This window comes from Sinohyriopsis cumingii, chromosome 4, assembly GCF_028554795.1.
Source record: "Sinohyriopsis cumingii isolate HCF-2022 chromosome 4, ASM2855479v2, whole genome shotgun sequence".
Lineage (NCBI taxonomy): Eukaryota > Metazoa > Mollusca > Bivalvia > Unionida > Unionidae > Sinohyriopsis > Sinohyriopsis cumingii.
The window spans coordinates 39,950,838-39,973,563 of NC_142964.1; the positions used below are offsets into that span (position 1 = coordinate 39,950,838).

General features: G+C 36.7%; 1 protein-coding gene across 2 annotated transcripts in view; it reads right to left on the reverse strand.

Moving 5' to 3' along the window:
- LOC149801023 (uncharacterized) overlaps nt 1-22,726 on the reverse strand; it is a 119,987-nt gene that overhangs the window by 14,674 nt on the left and 82,587 nt on the right. The window contains exon 3 of one of the 2 annotated variants that reach the window (XM_089955048.1): nt 15,944-15,973. The exons of the other annotated variant lie outside the window; for it this stretch is intronic. Within the exon in view, the coding sequence (XP_089811174.1) occupies nt 15,944-15,973 (30 nt within the window). The remainder of the gene's footprint in view (nt 1-15,943; nt 15,974-22,726) is intronic. 2 annotated transcript variants of the gene reach the window in all.

Consider the following 22,726-nt stretch of genomic DNA (forward strand, 5'->3'; position numbering starts at 1 on the left):
ATCGTATGAACAAAACTATGTTTACAGACCAGAGTTGGAACATGACATGAACCTAAATCCTCCTTAGATTGGAGTGCAGTTGAAACAGTACATCTTTTCCTCTGTAAATTTATTATTCTATCAGTCAGATATCTTATTCATAAAATACATTTGTTTATTTACTTTTTCTTACAAGCAGCATTTATTAAATATCCCATACTATAATCCTTATTTTTTTAAAACCATCTGGCTGTAAGGTGGGGAGGAATAGCTCATTTGCAAGCTGTCCTACTAAACTGATCTTTATACGAGTCTGTTGGTCACAGCTGTCCTACTAAACTGATCTTTATACGAGTCTGTTGGTCACAGCTGTCCTACTAAACTGATCTTTATACGAGTCTGTTGGTCACAGCTGTCCTACTAAACTGATCTTTATACAAGTCTGTTGATCACAGCTGGACTCTACTTGTATGTGAATATATATATGGTATTCATTAACATTTAATTGCACCTCAGCGTATGGTGCCACTTAAAAGTAATGTCATAAATACATAAGAACTGCACACAATTGTATGGAAGATAACCCTTCCAAATAAATGTAAAGACCACAAAATAAAATAATTTTAATGTAAAGAGGCAAGATTCAAATATTTTGTCAATTTGTTATAAAAACATTTCTTCAAAAAGAATTTTCCCAGGTGTTAGATCAACACAAAGTTCTTTAATTGAATTCACAAAATAAAAATCTTCCATCTCAAAGGATGGAAGTTTATACACTTGACAAGAAAGTGTTCCACTGTCAGTGTACAGAGTCAAGGGTATTCATGTCCAATACCTGATTATCAACTCATCCCTGTGACCTACTTCTGACTGTGTTGTACTGAAACCAATGTGTTTACATGCAGCTGTGAAAGGTGTAAACACGACGATGTGATTTTAAAACATTATCAATGATACATATTGTGCTGAGAAGCTATGAAGGCATGTTTAGGCCTTGTTAAGGCCTATGTGATTTAAAACAACAATCACAGATTGTGCTGAAAAGCCATTAAAGCATGTTCAGACCTTTTAAAGGCCCAGACTGGCTTACAATAACCAATTAACGACACCCATTTACTCTTTGGAAACTCCACTGTCAGGTCATGAAAACTGGATAAGTATTTACCAGATATGAGGAGATAATTTAATATACTGGTAACCAAATGATTCCCTTCATCTGAGCAAGTTTAGCACATTTCCATTCTACAGAACTCATAAATCAGTCCAACTTTTAACAGTAAAATTATTACCAATATAAAACACATTATTCAATATCAGTATGTGTTATCTTTTGGTTGAAGACACAGCAAAAACTATTGGCAGCGTACCCACTGCTGATCTGTACTGGAATTTCAAAATCTAACTTGGAGCCAGGCCAACTTTGATTTCCAAATTTATTTTTAATATCAAACAAAATGTCTGAACATGCTTTAAATATTTTAAACTAAATGAGAATTATACCACTGGCCACTGTATCTTTAACTTGTTCCTCATGACAAGAAATAAAATGTATTGCACTACTGTTTTCATTATATCGTCATATTCACATTTTTTTAAATGGCTTTGTACTTATACACTCCCCTTCCCCTTCAAGAGTTGTAATTTATTGCTGGTATGATCAAAATGTATAAAGTTGTCAAAATAAATAAATCAAGAAGCAGAAATATTAAAGCAAGACTTTTGTGAATAACATGTTTATCCCGTGTTTAATAGTCGTCTATGTAGGCACTAACAGTGAATGTTTGACACTTGCGATTATAACAATTCATCTCAGTGACCTGGACCTTTAGCCAGGGTACATGGCCTTGACTAAACTTACTGTGCAGAAACCATTATTTTCTTTCAAGATTAACAATGAATGCGACTTCTGACCAGAAAGTGGCTCATATAACATCATACAAGGATTTGGTGGTCAAAGAAGACCAAGCAAGGGCCCTAACTTCATGGGTTTTTAATTCTCAATAAATAAAGGTCCTTGTCAGTGTGAGACTGATAAGCTCTCTTGACAATGAGGACAATCCACTTGGAAATGGTGGCTGCCAAATTATCAAAGGAACCCTAAAAATAGGCAGGAAGAGACTGAACATTTCTTATCCCTATAAATGTGAGCAAATAAACCTTAAAGGGGGCAAACATGCAAAACTGAAATTCGCACAAACTTTTGTATAATCTGCTATATGTATAAGGTTCATTTCCTGAAAATTTGTTCATTTCATTCTCACTCGTTACAAAGAAATTTATGAAAAACTGATCATCTCTCCCAATCCATCTTTTACAGAACAACATGCTTCCCTCCCCCTGAACAAGTAGCAGATGTGATGTCATTTGAGACACTGTGTGCACACCGGCCGTGTTGATAATGAATTATGGAGAAGTCACCCCATGGAGAACTAGCTCTGGGAGAACTCATCCCAGGTGTTAGGAGAAGTCGCCCCATGGTGGTCGGAGAAGTCTCCCAACTGCGCCTGGAGAAGTCGCCCCAAGGATCATATATACTAATTCTAGATGTCACCACATGGTTGTTAAGGCTTTATTTATTGTTGTTTTTCATCAACTCAATGACTTATTAAATCTATAAAATGTGCAACTTTTTAACTTTTCCATTTGATCAACTCTGCTTCTGTACAAAACGAAAAAGAGGTGGTATCTGTCACTTTTGCTCTGCTTTCAAATCATTAGAAGCATTTTAATTGGAAAAATAGAGCAGGTGTAAGCATGATGTGACCCCTTCAGTTTTATATACGAAAATGGCTCCAACCTAACCAAAGTCATCCTGCGACTACTTTATGGCATGGACCTCTATAACCCTAAACTGACTGAATTGGTGCTGACCTTCAATAAGCCAAAGGGTTATAGTATCATCTCTCTAACTGAACAATTTAATCTGATTTTTCACTGAGATTTGCTAAGCACTGACGAATGATACTTGATCTCAATAAAAAGCATCAATGACACCTACTCAGGAAATGCAGTCGCTACTGCGTTCAACATCATGTCTGATGCGCAGAATTCGGACGGTTTCTGAAAGCTCACATTTAGTTTATTTCTTTTTTGTCAGTGTTCGTAATTTATTATTTCTCAATAAAACAAACTATTTAAAGTTGAACGAGAAGTTTAGAAAACATTTAACTACTAAATTGCAGATGCACAGTAAACAGGATTATGCTATTTTATTATATATAACAACACCATGATCACGCGTACTAACGGGATCTTGTTACCTTAAATGCACATTTGAACTGCTCAACGTAATTGGAATAATGAGAAGATCAGCTTTAACAACAAATTTTAAGGTCACATTTAAATCGTGGACTAAACTGAATAATATTTCACTTGGTCTGGTTCAGCTTGGATGTTTGGAGAATCAGCCAGGTACTAGTTTGAGAGTAATTATCAAATTAATGTATAATCTTAGTATAATAGATATATCAATCAAGAAAGTTAACAGTAACATTTGTTTTAAACAAATTATCATGGTGTTCTGATGTGTGTTGTTATAAGAAATCTAACAAGTTTATATGAACACACAAGTGATTTATTTTTCTATAATCGACATTACACAAACAAGATGAATGCAGAATGGGAAGGATGGGTTTATTATATGAGTGGAAAACAGTCTTGAATGTGAGTGTGGAAGAAAAATGCATATTCATCCGATGCAGTTCCACACAAAATCAAAAGTGCATAGTAAATTGATGTTGTTAACATTGAATGAAAAAGTGTAACATGTCTTTAATGTTATTTCATTTGGTAGATAATTTCTTACTTTAAAAGATGGAGAAGAAAAAAAAAAAAAGAGTAGAACTGAGGATTGTTCCAGTACCCATGTTAATATAATTTTACAATATTTTGCAAAGATATAAAAGTAAGCATTTCAAAACAAATACTTTTTGCTACCAATATTGGAACAGTTTTGCCGTATAACTGTAAGAGATGAGCACTGATGGAAAACAACAGCAATATTTCCCATATTATTCCATACCATGCATAGGATTGTCTAAGAGAATGAAAAACAAAGTAATCGGATACACGCTGAACATTTCAATCAAGGAAAAGGTATTCAATGATCTATTTGACAATAGGAACCCTCTACTAAAATGACCGACTACTTAATAGTATGTTTGATAAAATAATTACATTTATTTAAACATCAATGACTTTAAATAAGTTGTGCACGGCACTTAGATTTTGTCATAATGGGTTAAGAACAGAACTGTTTATATCCGAGTAAAAAACAATGACTCGTGCTTTTTGTATTTTTAAACAAGTGTTCGTGTGGTTTTAGTAGATGTCTGATGAAAAAAAGGATCTCAGCAAATTTGACAAAGATTTTGGTATCACTGCATAAATTTATGAACTTACCGAAATTTACCAAATGACCAAAAAGGAATATATACTTTGCCATGTTGACTTTTGCACCATTACGTTGGAATGACAAAAATAATAAAATATAATCAGGATACATGTACAGCATATAATCTAGAAAATTTATTCAACAATGCACTGACACCTAGTTCTTCGTTTTTGAACATATTTCACAAGTGAAATATTCTTTCTCGTTTTTCTTGTTTTCCGAGTCCGACTTCATTTCAGTTTCCCAACCGAAACCATCTGGAGTTGCATAGGTATGGAGTTTGCTTCCTTGTACACGAGAGTCATTCATGTATTCAAATAATGTGGTAACCACCATGTGGCGACATCTTTGTTGCTAACAGTATTGTTCTAAGGTACACATTTCTATCTTTAAAATAATTTTTTTATATCAAAGATAAATATTAAATAGGTTTTCTGGATGACATGTTTTGGGGTGACTTCAACCATTTGGGGTGACTTCTCCAGATAAGTTGTGGTGAGTTCTTCCTGGGCGAGTTCTCAATGGGGGCAAGTTCTCCATATACCACTGATAATGCAGTCACGCGTTCTATGTGTGCTTAATGTTTAAATTTTGTCGACTGTCAGTGATCACAGTGATGTCGATGACATTCCCGAAGTAAAATATTCCATTAACATCCAACCTTACATGTATGAACCGGAGATAGATTCGTGAGACAAATATGAACAGGACTCGTCAGATTCTGACAATGGCAGTGATCTCGTGTCTTTTGAGAAACATTCAGGCTCGAAATGTCTCTAGCACAACCTGGTGTGTTGAGTTGGCTTAAAGCCTTCTCTCTTTAATTTGATTGCCCATACAGATTTCCTTTTAGGGTCCTTTGGAAAAGCTGAAAAAAACTAACCTTCTGTCCGGAACTGCTATTATTCACACAATTTAGAGCTGTGCATTGAATCATTGTTTCTACTTGACATTTCACTGCACAAACTGAATACTGGTTTTATACATTAATCGTCTCAAATGACATCGCATCCTGTTTGTATGGAAAGGCGCTAACAAATTAGGGGCAGGTTCTTTCGGTTTCATCTCAGAATACATTATTTTGTATGAAATGTTCGTGCAAATACAATAGTCTGGATAGATTATATACACAACTACTATGTACCCTTCTATTTACAATAAAATTGTGCAGGTCAGGGTTTTTGTCCCCTTTAAGGCTTAAACTGGGCTAAAGAGCCTATCCTGATAATCCCCAACACAGAGTTAACTGAGACTGGGGACCTTGGAAGGAATAAGATGCTGAATGTGGCTGATTCTTAGCCAGAAACCCAATGCTAATTACATGAATCATTATGTGAAAGCACCAGGACCATCAAAGAGTGTAGGATCTGGACAAGAGCTGCCCCTGACAGCCTCTCCCAACTTGAGAGACTGTGTTCTGCAGTAAACTTTGTTCACCACTTTATCAAAGCTATTATTCCTCTAGCACTTGGCCCCACAGGAGCTAGGTGTTATGGAATTGTGTACTACATTTTGATGTATTGTGTTACAGGAATGAAAATGTACTCAGTTTTGTAAATTCAAATGGTGTTACCCAAGGATGGTTTATTTTTGTCTGGAGTAATGCTGACTTCAGTTTACCCAATGCTACATGAGCAAAGTACTTACATTGATAAAACTGAGAAAACCCAATTACTTCAAGTTCTCTGGCTGTGGATTTTCATAATTTTATCACAACCCCACAACCCTTCCTTTTCCATCAAGAAGTTGCCAAATGGAACCAACATGCGCTAACTGGGCAAAGGAGTCTATTCTGATAGTCACAAATTAGGAGGCTTTAAGAAGAGGAAGGACCGAGTGACTCTCTTGTTTTGCATCAACAAGTCTGGTAGTCACAAGTCAGACCTCTGATTGGAAAATCGAAATTTCCCAGATGTTTTCATATTGTTTATATGAAGGCCCTTCCCTTTGAATACACTAACAGCAAGAATGCATCGATGAATAGCTCCATATTTGAAGACTGGTTCCATAAAACGTTTGTTCCAGCTGTTCTGGCTCATTTACGAAAACTCTCCTCTTGCATTATGTCGGTATTTAAGCAAAACTATCATCGCAAAATGATCAAGCTGATGGTAGTGTATAACAACTCCTTTGACAATCAGTGGCATCACTCAACTTGAAAGAAGTCTGTCACCTTGGCAGGAAAGCCTGGGATGCTATTTCTGCACGCTGCATTGAATGATGCTGGATAAAGGGTCTTGGTCCAGCTTTTACGCCATTTACACATTATGATAGTGACAACGAGCCTGAATTTACAGGATTCAATTCAGACGACTTAAGTTTAGCCGAAGGAACACTCAGAGAATATGAGCATCATGATATCCTCATCTGGTATTGAACAGATGACATCTGCCCCATATATGAGCACATCTCAGATGACGAAATTGTTGCAAATGTCAGCGGGAAGAATGAAGCTGCACAAACAGAGCCCGAAATCAGTGATGCTAATTACAATGACGATGATGATGGCACCAACTCCCCCACCAAAAGTGTCAGAGGCAGCAGTGCACCTAGAAGCCAGTTTGAGGTGGCTGAAAACTCAAGATGTGGACAGCATCAAAATCCTCCAACTCAGAAGTATTCTTGACTTTGCTAGAAGCCAACAGTTCACGGCAAAGAAGCAGACTCCACAGTTTTTAAGAAATGATGAAATTTAAAATTATGGAGTCATGCAAAGAGATTGACTGTACTTTTCACAATGATTAGCATAGTAGACATACAAGTGTTAATTTTTGGGAATTTACAACTGATAAAAGTACATGGAAACACTAATGAGAAAATTTTAGCAGTATGAAATTTGTACAGACACCGTTCAGAGACCCTGAAACGTAATAAACCATACATGTGCTTCGTCTTTCTTAACCTAATTTTGTTGTTAATTTCTCCCGCTGAATTTAGACACAATCATCTGTGACAAAAGTATTGAGTAGTTCAAATACGTAAGCAATTTTTGCAATGGAATTACATGTATTATGGATTAGCTGCATGCCATGACAGAACAATATCAGACGGTAAGTAAATGGTGTTAATACTCTGTTCATGCGATATATTAGATGTTGAATTCAGACAATGATCTGTGACAAAATTGAATTTTTTTTAAAATTATGTGCACATTTTCAATTGAATTACATGCATTATGGATGAAATGCATGCCACAACGGCACGACAATAAATGGTGTTGATACCCTATTCAGGATATGTCAGTTGGGGTATTATAGGTCAATGTGTATTATCGGACAAACCAATACAAATTAGTAAAACTATTTAACGCAAAGTAATAACCTAAAAAATAATATCAGGCCATTATTTTTAATAAATCTTATTACTGCATTCCATTTAATATTCGTCCAATAATACTCCGATTTTTTATATTAGACATCAATACACATATATGTGCCAATGCGTTCTCTGAAAAAAAATAAAATATTGTAAAACCCCACATTAACGCGACCCTGCTATTAGCGTGATGCAAAATTTTTTTACCCCAATTATTGCATTATATCGAGGTTCCACTGTATATCTCAACTTGATATAATTCTCGGATATTCTTTTCCATTTCACATGATGACAGCAATCATATCTCCCACCACAAGACGTACTCAAATTGGCATGTGAGGTCTAATAAACGCAATTGTGTCCTTTCCAGCTTTTATTCACAAGAATCTGATTACTCCTTTTTATTCTTCTGTGTTGATTATTAACATTTTTATGGAAGCTCATTTTCCCTTTTGTCTTAAAACATGCATTGCTTTCTGGATGCCATTTTTAAAAATTCTATAATCTACAGCTTTGATCATGCAGATGCTTCACATGAACAAATAGGCAGCTTAAAGCATCTGGGGTGCTTCTGTAAAGTTAGTCTGGTTCCCTAATTTCCCTAATTCTAAGATGAAACCTAGATCCAAATAAAACATGGATGGACCAATGGGCTTTTTGGCAACGATAATTGTTCATAGTTTTAGCTAGTAGGCCGTAAAAATTTTCTTAAGACTTACGGCAAAAGTGTAAGAGCTGGCAGGTCTGTATTTGGACTGAGTTTTGATGCAATGCTTACACTGTGTCATGCACAAAATATGCTACAATTCTGATAGCTAGTTATTGTTTTACCTTGAATTTGAGCAAACAATAACCACCAATCAGAAATGAATGTAACTTATTTCACTGTATGACACACCAGAAGTGTAGCCTTCAAATTTAATACAAGCAGACAAAATATGAAGCCACAGAGAAGCTTTGTGTGTGAGTGTGTGTGCGATTTGGATTTTTTATGTAGCTTTAAAAAAAATTCAGTCATATTGCTACGATGCCTGCAGCATGGCAGTTTATAGTGATGTCTAGCACTGGGGCATCATACATGTAGCATGATGTCCCACCCAGTCACATTATCCTGACACCAGGCCGACCAGTCCTAACACTAACCTCTTAATGCTGAGCACCAAGTGAGGCAGCTGTTAGTACCATTTTTGCAAGTCCTTGATATGACTCAGCCGGGGATCGAACCCATGACCTCCCGCATCCGAGGCAGACGCTCTAACCACTAAGCCACCAGAGCGGTCAAGAAGCTTTGCGAAAAAGTGATTATTAAATGATCAGCAAAGTACTTCAATCACACAAGAAGAACTAATTGGGAATATCTTTATGTTGATATATGTTATGAGTGTTTGAACATCATGACAGAATGAATTAGTTAGCATGGAAACGACAGGAGGGCAGAGATTTCAAACCAAGTGAGTTCAAATCACCTTTTGTTAATTTGTAGAAGGCAGTTGAGTTTTGTCAATAGTTCTTTTGTTAATCTGACAGAAATGAGTGCATATGTCTGCGACAGCTGTCTTATCTGAATTCTCAATTTAAAGAATAATAACGACTTATAGTTACTCATGACAGCTGAGGAAAGTAACGTGCAAAGGTTAAGTATTGTTTTCTATCAATTCCTCACCTCTTGTATCGATGTGGAAAAAGCATCTATGCACCAAAATATCAATAAATCATTTCACCCCAAGTAGCCACTATGCTAGACCAGATGGTGCGATTCCTGTTTGATCAAGAAATCAAAGTATTTCTTGTTTGGAATTAAGATTGGTTGTGGAAATGGGCATCCTGAAGGACAGTGGAAACTGGCCAGTCCTCAGCCCTGATATCACCAGAGACAGACTGATGATGCATTCTCCATTTTGAATATGTATCTTACATAAAGTTGTCGAGGAAGGAGAAGATCAACAGAAAGCTTGTTTCCCACCTTTTTTGGGTACCAGAATGATCTGACAGTAGAAGGCTTGTGACTGGACATTTTGGATGAAAGATATGAGCCTCATTCTTTAGATTGATTATCTAGGAGTGTTGAAATAGTATGGGGGTCCTTGAGAGAAAAAGGGTTCTTTGAAATGCAGATGTAAACCTATTTTCACTATAGAAAGAACCCACCCTTCAGTGAAGTCACACCAGGCCTCTGACAATGTGTGTATGTGTGATAGTCCATGCAGGCGAGTTGAATTTAAAGCTAAAGGTAAAACTAAAGGTCTCTCAGTAGTGAGAAGGGCAACCACCCTAATATTACCTCACAGATTCATCCCCTTTGCTAATCTGCTGTGCTTCTTGATCATACCAGAGTGGAAGAACAAAAGCAGATCTGATCTTGACAAAGCCGCCAAAAGTCTTTCCAATTTGAAAAGGACCTTTGTGTCCCCAGAGCCCATGAACTTAGGCCAAAGACTGGGGAAGAAGATAACAGTAAAACTTAATTTACTACCTTGTAAAATAACCATGTCTCTTCTCCTTCTACCACTTTGGGGGCTTGGTGGGAAAGGTTAGGAGATCCTAACAGTGGAGTGTGAACACTCATTATAAACATCAGAAATTCATGAGAATCTCACATGCCTGTAGTGGCAATGCATCATCTTGTTCACAGACTCTGGGGGATGAAAGCCTATTAGAACCAGAAGCCCTCCTCCTCTGGGAAGATCCATAACTGGTATTTTAAATGATAACCTGAATCCAATAGTGACTCAAATCTGTAGGCAGAAACCTCCCAAGAGTTAAGAGCTAGAATGCCACATAGACCTGTTGGGGCAAACTACTGATCACTGAACATTGGCTTCAGGGACCTGGAGATTGCTGACCCTCCTGGAAAGGAAGGTGCAATCAGTCTCCATGATAGGGCAGACATGATTTTGGTATTCCACAAAAAAAGCTGAAAATCTGAAAGGGTGGTTTGGGGTCCTCCCCCAATGGGGTCTCGAGGGGCAGCACTCTCTGATGCAGGGGGCCAAAGGTCCCCAGCCAAAAATGCATTTTACAATCATAAAAAAACTGCTCCTGGTGCAGCTTATGAGCATAATATGTAAAAACTAACAAACTTACCAAAAAGTTTCAACTTGAATAATTTCACAATATTTATTGTCACATGACTTTGTTCTCCTGAACTATTGGTGCTTAAGTTATTTCATGTGCATGTAAGTGTTCACATCATAATTAAGTCACAATAATTTCTCAATTTTTGCAGCAAATGTATCCCTTTTCATAACAAATCTGTAAAATAAACACCCAATTCCACCAACTATATACAATCCCATACATTCACTTGTCTTTGTCTCCAATGGACACAACCTGTTGATATGCCAGTCGAGCTCCTTTTGCAGCTTTGGCAAAGATTTCTTAGCCTTCCTTTTTCACTGATTTTTTTTTGCTCAATGTGCAATCATTTCTTTTCCTTCTCAATGAGAGCCTTTTTCCTTTCAAGCAGGTGTTTGTATTGGCAACATGCAGTGCGCATATTCTGACAGAGCTACATCTGTTCTCTCATGCAAGAAATCTTTCTTATAGTAATTAACTGCACTTTTTCCAGATGCCTTCTGAGCTTCAATTTTACCATATGCAGCTTCTTTTGTAGGTGCTGTTCCAAATGCTTTGAACCACAATTACTGTAGAGCCGAGATCACAAAATGCCAGTCCTCTAGAGTTCAGTTTTCTTATAAACTGACCAACTAATTTTCTGTCGACTTTTTGCTCCAGCCATTCCCATTTCCATGTTTTTTAAAACCTTTCTCTAAACTTCTCGTGTCATGGTCTCTCAACAAATCAGGACACCATTTTTGGCAAACCCACTTCTTTCCATTGCCATCAGTTTCCATTACACGAAGATTCATTGGATGAATTTAAACTTTTGACCAATCAGAATACTCTTTACCAGAGTTGTGGGCTAACTAACTGACAGAATGAATACGTTACAAGGGTCGTTGCGGAATGGGACTGAAGAGTTTTTTAAAAACTGGATCGGAGATGATAAAAAAAAACAACTGACTATATCAAGCAAAATCAGATTCAAGTAAGGAGAAAACAGCCCGGGGGTGGGGGTGGGGGTGGGGGGCGAGGAGGATGGGAAACCGTACTTGATTTCAACTTAACAACTATAACTCTTTATGACTGCTTCTGCCTTCTTTCCGCAAGACTTGTTCTTTTCAATGGGAAAGGTGGTGCTGCTCTTCCTGTTTATTGGGGGTGGGTGGGGCCACACACTCAATCCCCTCTGGAGAAGCAATTTCCTCCTAAAGATTGTTAACAGCTGCTCTCTACTTAATATGCTTCAAATGCTAACGCACATAAACATTGCTGTTCCAATGAGTAAAGAGCATTGACATAGCAATTAGAAAATGGCTGACCTCAGGACGTAGACAAAAACATTGCTTCATGTGAAATATTTGGAGAAATGAATTAAGATGCAAGTCAGTTGAGTATGATTTCGTTTTTCTTTCTTTTCATATTTAGAAGTTCAGCAATTGCCAGATTGTGTCACAAATAATAGTGAAAGAAACTATTCAGTTTTGGGAATATGCAAATTGGAGTTGTGGCTTATGGAATTGAAGTCAGGGTTCGTAATTATTTTAAAGTCACCAGCCCTGGACTAGTGTCTAAAAAATAATTGATGATGGAATTGGAATGTGTAATCTCTAGTACTGGAACTAAAAGATTGATTAGGTTGTTATTAACTCAAATCTAATCCCTAATCTAAATGTATTTATCAACTTCTTGTGTTCCCAGTTCTTTCTTACTGTCTTTACAAGAACAGCTGTTATTGAAATGGCACTTTCAGACAAATGATGAATTCGATAGAAATCTAAATGTGGAGGAAACTTTATTTAAAAAAAGACTTTGTGTAAGTCTAGTTATTGAGCAGGAAAAATCCAGCCTTCAAACTTGTCAATGTATTAATCCTTGTTAAATTCTATGCTATGCTACCAATTTTCAAAGGTGTAACTTATCTGACAATTCAGATAAGGCTGATATTTAATCAAAACTGGGCCACGCCAAGCTGGATATATCCTGCTACTCATAGAGATTCAATTCCTGAAATTTTGTCGACATTTTAATATTCACAGAACCTTTTCCATCTATATTTAGACTGATAAGCAAATATGTATGCAAATAAATTAATTTTTAAAAGCAGTAAAGCAATTCTTCTTTATACAAAAATAAAAGCACATGATCCATATAAAATACACTTTTCTCTATCAAAACTGAGTAAATATCGGCCTATGAAGTCATAAAACCAGTCAACAGATTAATCAAAATTAGAATGTGTCAATGTACATGGTTAAGACCTTAAATGGGTAATTTTACCAATGGAAATGTATTTACAAGTCAGATTTTATGTTTTCCAGATTGATACTGTGAAGGAAGAAAACTACAGCTTTCATATCTTGTCTTCTTAAAAGGGTTTAAATGAAATAATAATACAAAAATTAAAATCCAACTGAAACAAGAGTATTTGCAAGCAAATTTAATTTTTTTCTTTTTGTTTAAATAATGATTGTACAGACACAACCTATAATGATGTCATCACATCCAGGGCAGCTGCATTTTATGTGTTCATGAAGAAGAACAATGTAATGGCTTTCAACAGTTGAAATATTTTAAGAATCAGATGTTACACAAAAGCACTTCTCACTGGAAATTTAGCAGCAGCTTGAAAATAATCTTACATATCCATTCATGAAATGCAATGATGTTTATCATCCATCATTCTGTGTTCTGCATTTGCACTCCACTTTCTTTAAAAACCCACTCATATTTCATTTTCATCCATTCTGCATTGGTTTTTTGTTTGTTGTTTTTTTTGTTTTTGTTTCGATAGTAAAATGTCCCAATTTCAAGGTCTATAAATTGTTTTATCCTGTGTCCTAGACAGCAAGAGAGGCTACACTTTAAAGATCACAGACATCATGAATTGGAAGAAATTTGAGAACAAATGTTATTCACTGTTTACATGGAGTACAATGGACCTGACAGTTTTAACAAGGCTATAACAGGAAGTGCCAGTTATACATCTCTCCATGCAGAGATCTCCATGAGAAAATGGCAAACCTCCTATGTCAGAAAAATAGAGGAACTGCAGGCTGATTTCTTCTAAACTAGTGGACCATTTGTACTTTTACAGCTGTAATAAATAAAGTCAACTCTATTGAATAACTTGAGCCTGAATTTCATCTTTAATTTGTGATGGCTTGACATCAGTAATACTGTATGCCACTCCATGGCAGAAGCATGCAGAAATGCCAGTCTATTCATACCAGCCAAGGATACATGGGCACAATACCCAGAAAATTAATTACCCTTGGGATGTCTCTGAATTCTTTAGTTATTCCAGACATGTATTTATTACACTTCCTGAAATCTGCAGTTTTATAAACTCCTGATCAATGACTTGGCAAACAAATACATCTCTTCAGAGAGATTAAGTGAACCAATGATAATGGACTACCAACTAACCTGACAGTAAACAGACTGCAGGACTCCTGACCAATAAATTACAGCCATTTTTCAACCTTTACCATGGTGAACCAAAAGGAGGTCAACCAAGAATCTTGCCCTGGAATATTATAATCATATATATATATATGCTGATGGATATGGAAATCCGATGCAAACACAAGACCACTTCAAAACAACTATCTTACGCAGCTACTTCCAGTTTTAGACTAAAGAATATGGCATCTTGCTTTGGAACTATGCAATGGTGTTATAGTCCCCTGTGTCTGACTTGCAGAAAACAATATTAAACATCTTAGCAGAAAAAAAGCCATCTATCCACTTACATCCACAGACCTTTGAAACCTGTAATGACAGCTAAAGCAGTCTACTACTCTGCAAATAAATAGGAAGCAGCTCAAAAAACTGATCCAATCAGACTACTCCTTTACATTTACCTCTAAAGATAGTCTGGACTAATCATAGCTGCATGTTAATTTCTCTCTTTTACACCTTATACCAGTGCTGTCCAACCTTTTTGACACCATGGGCCACTGAAAAATGTTCTTCTTGAAGCTGAGGGCTGCAGCAGAAAACTGAAAAGCAATGACTGTATAGCTGCTAGAGCTCTGGTGGTCCATTTAAAATCAGCACGCGGGCCGCATGCAGCTCGTGTGTTGGACAGCAATGCCTTATACAAACAAGTTTTTCTAGGCAGGATGACACAAGGGAGACAAATACTGAATACCAAACTGGTCATGCAATGAGCTCTCTCACTGGTCATTTCATTGTGGTTGTTAGAGAAGTAACTCTTGCTGATGTAAGAAGGTACTTGTTCAATAGACTGTTTTGTTTAGCTATATATGGCACCGATCAATGTGGAACAAGTAGATCAAAGACTTATCTAGCACATATGCCATGATATCAGGAGCAGCTGTAACAACCAAGATAGCAAGAGACCCATGAATCCTTGTGACTTTAAAAGTCGACTCATTGCAAACACAATTTTGATGGAAAGAAAAACAAGGAAAAAAAAACAACTCTAAATAACAGTGAGATCTGCATCATGCTTTATAAAAAATAATTTAAGCCTAATTTCTGTGTCCACTTCAGTACGAATAAAATATGGAAATACTGTAAAAAAAGACCTGCTGTAACAGGCTATAAAAATACATGTACTGTTTAAATCCAAAGTAAGACAAAAATATTAATTTCACAAATACACTAATATCTGGCATGTGCAAATTAAAAATACATCATGTATAAAATTGCAAAAGATACTCCAACCCCCTCAAAACATCTAATGAAGCATCTCATTAACTAAAGGAGACATATATACATGTAATAAATACTGCAACTACATATGTGTTTTCAAAGAAGCCAAATCAAAAGCAAACAAAATAAATAACAAATTAAAACCTGAAATACAATCTAGAGAAGCAACTGATGGGGGCCTAAAAATCAAACTAAACTGAAGTTAAGAAAATAATCATGCAAATAAATGAATCTGGCGGAAAAGATAAGATCACTAAATGTGCATCTCTTGCATGTATCAGCAGCTGGGACACAAATCGGACTGCCTTTCCAATGTTTATATTTTGTTTTATGATGAAAACTCCCAGCAGTTAAATTCTGCTTATAACAGCAAGTAATGAACCACAGCAAACAGATATAAAAAAATCCTAGTTAAAACCAGCAGTTGGTGCTATTGTAATTGTAAAGCAAAACAAAAATGAAACATCTGCCATGATTCAGGCCCATGTACATGCCACGATGCAGATAGCTTACCATCCTTCAATGGTGCTCCATGGGGGGATACTGAATAGAGAGAGCAAATAATGTTAAAATGTCTCCACAAGTATATATGTACAGTCATTACCATAATGCATTAATACTGCATATTTATTTTGGTTGAGAATGATCATACAGTGAGTTCCCATATACAAGACAAGTGCCTGCAAGTCAGTCATGACCAAGGCGGAATAAATCTTGGACACGGTAAAAAGCATGAAATAATGACATACATTGTTAATTTCAAACGACAATCAACATCAACTAGTTATTCAACATTTTAAAGTTACAGTACTTTTCCATTCTGTTTTAGAATTCTCTTGTCTCTTATCATGCATTTATTCGGTCCAGTGATACTATCAAAGAACTTACACAACTGGACATGTATGACATCACAAATCTCAACTGATCTTCCACACGGACACTCTTTGCAATGAACCTCAAAAAACAAGAATCCTCAAAGTAGTAGATGCTCAAATGACTTAAAAGATTTTTTTAAAATTCCTGAATGCTGAAACCATCTGCTATTCTTCAGCAACAACAATTTTCATTTATAACTAACCAGGTATCATATAAAGCTCTGTGTGTGTGAAACCCTCAAAGTAGATATGACCATTCATTCAGGAAGAATGACTCAAAGTTTTCATTGTAGTAGCCATGTTGCTTGTAAGATCTGCACCATTTTTTGTTTAGGACTAACTCAGGACAACAAGAAATCTTCTGGTGAAAAAAAAAATGTTGAAGCAGTAGCTATAACAAGACAGCTGCCATGGTGGCCATGCTTGGAGATCAGATAAGTACCATTTCTCTAACTGCACAACATAAAAAGTCTACAACAAACTGAGCTCAAAATTAACACATGGGATCTCTGAGAAATAAACTTGAGCTATTAGTGATAGCTGCATCTCAAAGGTCTCTGCTCATATCAATTTGCCTGGAAAGGCTTTAAACAGCAAAGAAGGCAAAATGGGGGCCATAACTGTTCTAAATAGAATGCTGGAAATTAAATTCATTTAAGGTCTTGACAGTACATGTATAATGATGCCAGACAAATTTCATTGAGATCTAACAATTCTCAGTAAGAAGTAGCAAGTTAGGTGGAGGACAAGTTATCAAGTTATATAAGCAATGTTGTGGAATGCTGAAGCTGAGTTTACATTAAATTCACTGTATTTTGTGGGTGTCTCAATTTTCATGGATTTTGTGGTTGCTTCGCATCGCAAATTTTAAGGCCCAACAAACAATGATCTTCCTGTCGAGATAATGACTTCATGAATCCATGAATTTAAGTACTGCTAAAAAAAATTAAGCACAAAACCATGAAAACTTGTACCCACAAAAACCCATGAATTTACAGTATTCAAGGTCCCATCAAAATAAAGCCCTAAACCAAACTTAGTTCAAATCCAACAAACCTTGGTCAAGTTTTGGTGATGGACATAATTCCTGGAAATGATGTCATGGATTGCAAGAAATTGAATTATGCTGCTGAAACTGAATTGTTGACAAACGGATGGATGGACAGATGGATGGATTAACATGATTACTTGAGTGCTCATTGACTTTGTCACTTGGTGGTCATAGCAAGATTGATGGAATTGTGGATGTGGTAATCAAGTTAGTGCTTCCATTTACAAATGAACAACAAAAGTGGAATTCCTTAAGTCTAATGTCTAGACAACATAAGGGGCCTGCCTGAAGCCTTGAGTTATTGTCCAATTTATTCAAAGCATCTGTTTTATTTGATACAAAATCCTTTAATACAAGTTCTCATCATGAAATATTAGAGCTATGATCACATAACACCATAATAAATTGATATTTTCTTCCCTACCAACATAACATGATGCTCTGAAGTGTGCTTTAGGATCTACCTTGAGAATTTTATCAATGAATCAGTTTGTGAAAATAAATACATTCAAATATTTATCATTGTAAATATTAATACATGTACTGCATTTAGGTCCTGAAGCCCCAACAAGTCTGCATCATTTACTGCAGAAGAAACTGCCTGAGAAATGCAAAGAAGATCAATAACAAAGCTGATACTTCCATGCATAAACCAGACATCCAATAATTAAGTTTAGAAAGCCAATATTTATGACTGCTCATTTCAGAACAGAGCCATATTACCGTATTTGATGCAAAACCAAAACTGTGCACTTCAAAATTACATCTGTGTAAATTTCACTTTACTAAATCTCATCATAATTGCATGTACATGTAGAAGAATTAACTCCCTTTGTCCATGCTGTGCACTCCACCAATGTGTCCATGTTGTGCAATCAACCACCGTGTCCATGTTGTGCAATCCCTCACTGTGTCCATGTTGTGCAATCCCCCACTGTGTCCATGTTGTGCAATCCCCCACTGTGTCCATGTTGTGCACTCCCCTACTGTGTCCATGTTGTGCACTTCCCTTCTGTGTCCATGTTGTGCATTCCCTTTCTGTGTCCATGTTGTGCATTCCCCTTGTGTGTCCATGTTGTGCACTCCACCAATGTGTCCATGTTGTGCAATCCCCCACTGTGTCCATGTTGTGCACTCCCCTACTGTGTCCATGTTGTGCATTCCCCTTCTGTGTCCATGTTGTGCATTCCCTTTCTGTGTCCATGTTGTGCATTCCCCTTGTGTGTCCATGTTGTGCAGTCCCCCACCGTGTCCATGTTGTGCACTCCCCTACCATGTCTATGTTGTGTACTCCCCTACTGTGTCCATGTTGTGCATTCCCCTTCTGTGTCCATGTTGTGTACTCCCCCAGTGTCCATGTTGTGCATTCCCCTTGTGTGTCCATGTTGTGCACTACCCCTCTGCATCCATGTTGTGTACTCCCCCCCACTGTGTCCATGCTGTGCACTCCCCCACTGTGTCCATGTTGTGCACTCCCCCACTGTGCCCATGCTGTGCACTCCCCCCACTGTGTCCATGTTGTGCATTCCCCTTGTATGTCCATGTTGTGCACTCCACCAATGTGTCCATGTTGTGCAATCCCCACAGTGTCCACTGTGTCCATGTTGTGCATTTCCCCACTGTGTCCATGCTGTGCACTCCCCTACTGTGTCCATGCATTTTCTTCCTTAATATATTTGTGCAGAACAAAGCACATGTTGGAATCATTTTTAAGAGTGATTTAAGTCAGAAAGTTAAGTGTTAACACAGACCTGCAACAGGCATGTAAAGACTGATTTAACCCATAAAGTTAACTGATGAAAAGACATTTTACAGGAATGTTAAGACTGATTTAACCCAGAATAGTTTAGTGGTAATGAGACTTGTCAGGCATGTCAAGAGCGATTTAACCCATAAAGTTAACAGATAACAGGAATGTTAAGACTGATTTAACCCAGAATAGTTTAGTGGTAATGAGACTTGTCAGGCATGTCAAGAGCGATTTAACCCATAAAGTTAACAGATAACATGAATGTTAAGACTGATTTAACCCAAAATAGTTTGGTGGTAATGAGACATGTCAGGCATGTCATGAGTGATTTAACCCATAAAGTTAAGTGGTAACCAGGCATGCTAACAGCATGTTAAGTTCTGGATACTTTTATTCAGGTTAGAATTAAAAAAAAAGGCAGTTTTTATTACAGCATGTGTGGGTATTGTTGTAGCAGTAATCTGCAATTCCGACTTCTCAGATTCCGAAGAGACAACTGGTATTATTATTGTTCTAGTCCACTAGTTTAAGCTGCATCTTTTACTACTTTTCCTACACCTTCAAAAAATTAATTACATTTACTAATCAAACCACATTTACCGGCATTGATCAAGATCTTCAAACATATCTTTTTTAATTTATTCTTCAAGAATACCAGAACAATATTTAAAGCCAAATCGTACAACATTTAAAACCTCACAAAAACAAAACATGATACTTAAGTGAATGTTGAAAATTAGATGGATATTAATGTAAGCCTTCAGTTTGAGTGACCATAAAAAGCAGAGTTTGCAATATAGAATGCAATTCAATTTCAATATCCGAATAAAACCATGCTTGAGCTATTGTTTATTGATTCAACACGTCATATTTCTAAGTCTTCAATACTCCTGTTTTGGTTAGAAAAATACACAATTAGGTGCGATATTGTTTTATCAACTGTGCTGAAAAGGAAACTGAAAAGCCTGCAAAGGCATCTTCTGTGATACCTTCTAGACAATCTGTTGACATACAAGATCTAAATTTTAATGAAAGCAAGGTTGTGAAAAGAAAGTCTGTTTAATGCCTGCATCACCAAAGAGTATCATACCAAAAGCAACATACCAACTTCAAAGACAAAATTAAATTTCTTAAGTTCTTGGCTGAAATCCTAATTAGCTCCTGAAATACGAGTAGGAAACAACATTTTGGGTGCTGCTTCTGAATACATCCCCAAATATCTGCATGCAAGTGATTTCCGTTTGGCCTGATATCTAGTTGTGTCAGAAAAATCATTTTCATTGGCTATTTCGCTTGCGAATGTACAGAAGGGTAAATGTTGAGTTGTTTTCTTCTATTCTTTTGGTTGTTGTTGTTGTTGTTCTACGGTTTAACGCCATTTTTCAGCACAAGATAGGCTATACATGGCAGCCAGTATAACTGGTGGCGGAAGAACCCTGGAAAACCCTGGGAAGAACCACTGACCCACGAGAAGCTACTGGCAGGCTTTCCCACGCTAGCCGAGCCTGAGACTCGATCTCACGCAGACAGAGGTGAGATGGCAGTGATCCGGAACGGTGAGCGCTTTAGACCACTCAGGGGCCCCTTCTTTTTTTTGGGCTTATTGGACCCATTATTTTATGTCCTGGCCACTTTTTACTTGAAATCCCCAACTTATCCTACTTTTTGCAAAGTTCACCTATGTGCAGTTTAGACCAGTCTGCCTTAGAACTGAGGCCAAAAGTCTAAAATCCAGATATAAAATCCGATTCCGAAGACAAGCAAATTTTCGGTGTAAAATTTTTTTTGGTCTCAAAGTTTTCCCTTTTGTATTTTGTAATGCAAGTACAAAGTCAAGATTATCTGGTATATTTGTAGAGCTACGTCTGTAAGCTTATCGGTAATACCACCCATTTTGGTGTATCTTAAGTGACCTTGATGCTTCAGAGCTTGAAAGTAGGGTACTACCTCCTGACACATAAACATGGTACCAGGGGTTAATGAGTTAAGGACCCCTGTAATAGTGGTGATGTAAAAATTTACATATATACCAAGAACTATTGCTGTGAAAAACTTATTAAAACTGTCTACACATTCTTTTGGTCGTACACCATATTTTCTTGGGAGTAATGTGCATCCAAATGTATACATGTCAGACTTGGAACTGCCTTGACAGTACAATACATTGGGGTTTAAAAAAGTTCTCAATATCAATGAACTGTACAACAATGTTCTTTAATAGTTTACAGTACACTGGTACATCCCCTCAAAGTACCCTAAAAAAAACTTGCTGCATTTTCTAAAAAATACTTCAAAATGCACGGTACATTTTTAAATCATCTGTCCTATAGTGAATCTTTGATAATGAAATTCAGACAATCATCACAGAGAGCTAATTCAGGGCTGAATGGACAATATGTCATGACGGCACATTAAATGAAAGTGCAGCATCATGAAGTGGATGGATACCTCTGGTGGTGGTGCAGAGAGTTCGGTAGTGTTAAACTTTCTCCTGACAGCCTGTGTCAAGCTATTTGTGGTCTATGTTCATTTTCTCTCATCCAAACTTGATTATTTTCCCTCTAAGCAGATTCAAAACAGTAATCCATGTTTCATATCCTGCTTTTACCCCTGGTGTGTGTTAAATATTAGGATAATTATCAACAGAAGTAAAGATTTATTTGGGTTTGTGTCATGGTTATTGGAATTACTCTATAAAAATAGCTAGTCTACCTGATGTTTACCACATCCTTATTTTAAACCTAGTAAAAAGTTTGATCCTGTTGAGAAACTCAGAATCCTCTCGAACTGAAGATTCCATTAAGACAGTATTTCCAAAAAATGCTGATTGTGACCTAAGTAAGTAGAGGGCTTTATAATCTAGTTTATATAAAAAATATTCATTCATGCTTTAACACGTTAACCCCTGGCGATGAGTTAATGTGGTCGGAGGTAGTAGCCTACTGCCGAGCTCTGTAGCATCATGATCATTCAAGATACACTAAAGTGGGTGGTATTATAAAAAGGCAGACAGATGTAGCTCTATAATGATACCAAATAATCTGGAATATCTAGTTGCACTACAAAATACAGAGGGAAAAACCTCAATTTTTGGACCTGATTTTTTTCTACCCAAAAATTGGCCCGTGGTCAGAATCCGATTTTATGTCCAGATTTGAGACTTTTTGGTCTCAGATCTAAGACAAACCAGTATGAACTGCAAACAGACAGATGAACTTTTGCAAAAAGTAGGATAAGATGGGCATTTGGAATAAAGAGTGGTCTCGATACAAAAATAATGGGTCCATTTTGCAACAACAACAAAAATAAAATTAAAATAATCCCATTTTTACCCTACCGTTCATGCGTGAGGCAAACAGCCAATGAAAAACGATGTTTCTAACACAACTAGGCAGTATGTTATTGAAAGATCACCTGGGATTTGATGTTTTTGGATGCATTCAGAAATAGCTTTCAAAATGTGTTTCCTACTCGAATTTCAGGCGAAAACGACAAAAACCTCCAGGGGTTAATGTGTTAAAACCTTGAAGCAGAATTATTTGTTGTATTGTATTTGATTTGGGATGGAATTTCAATTATTTATTCACTGGATATACAAAGTGCTCCTCAAATAAATTCGT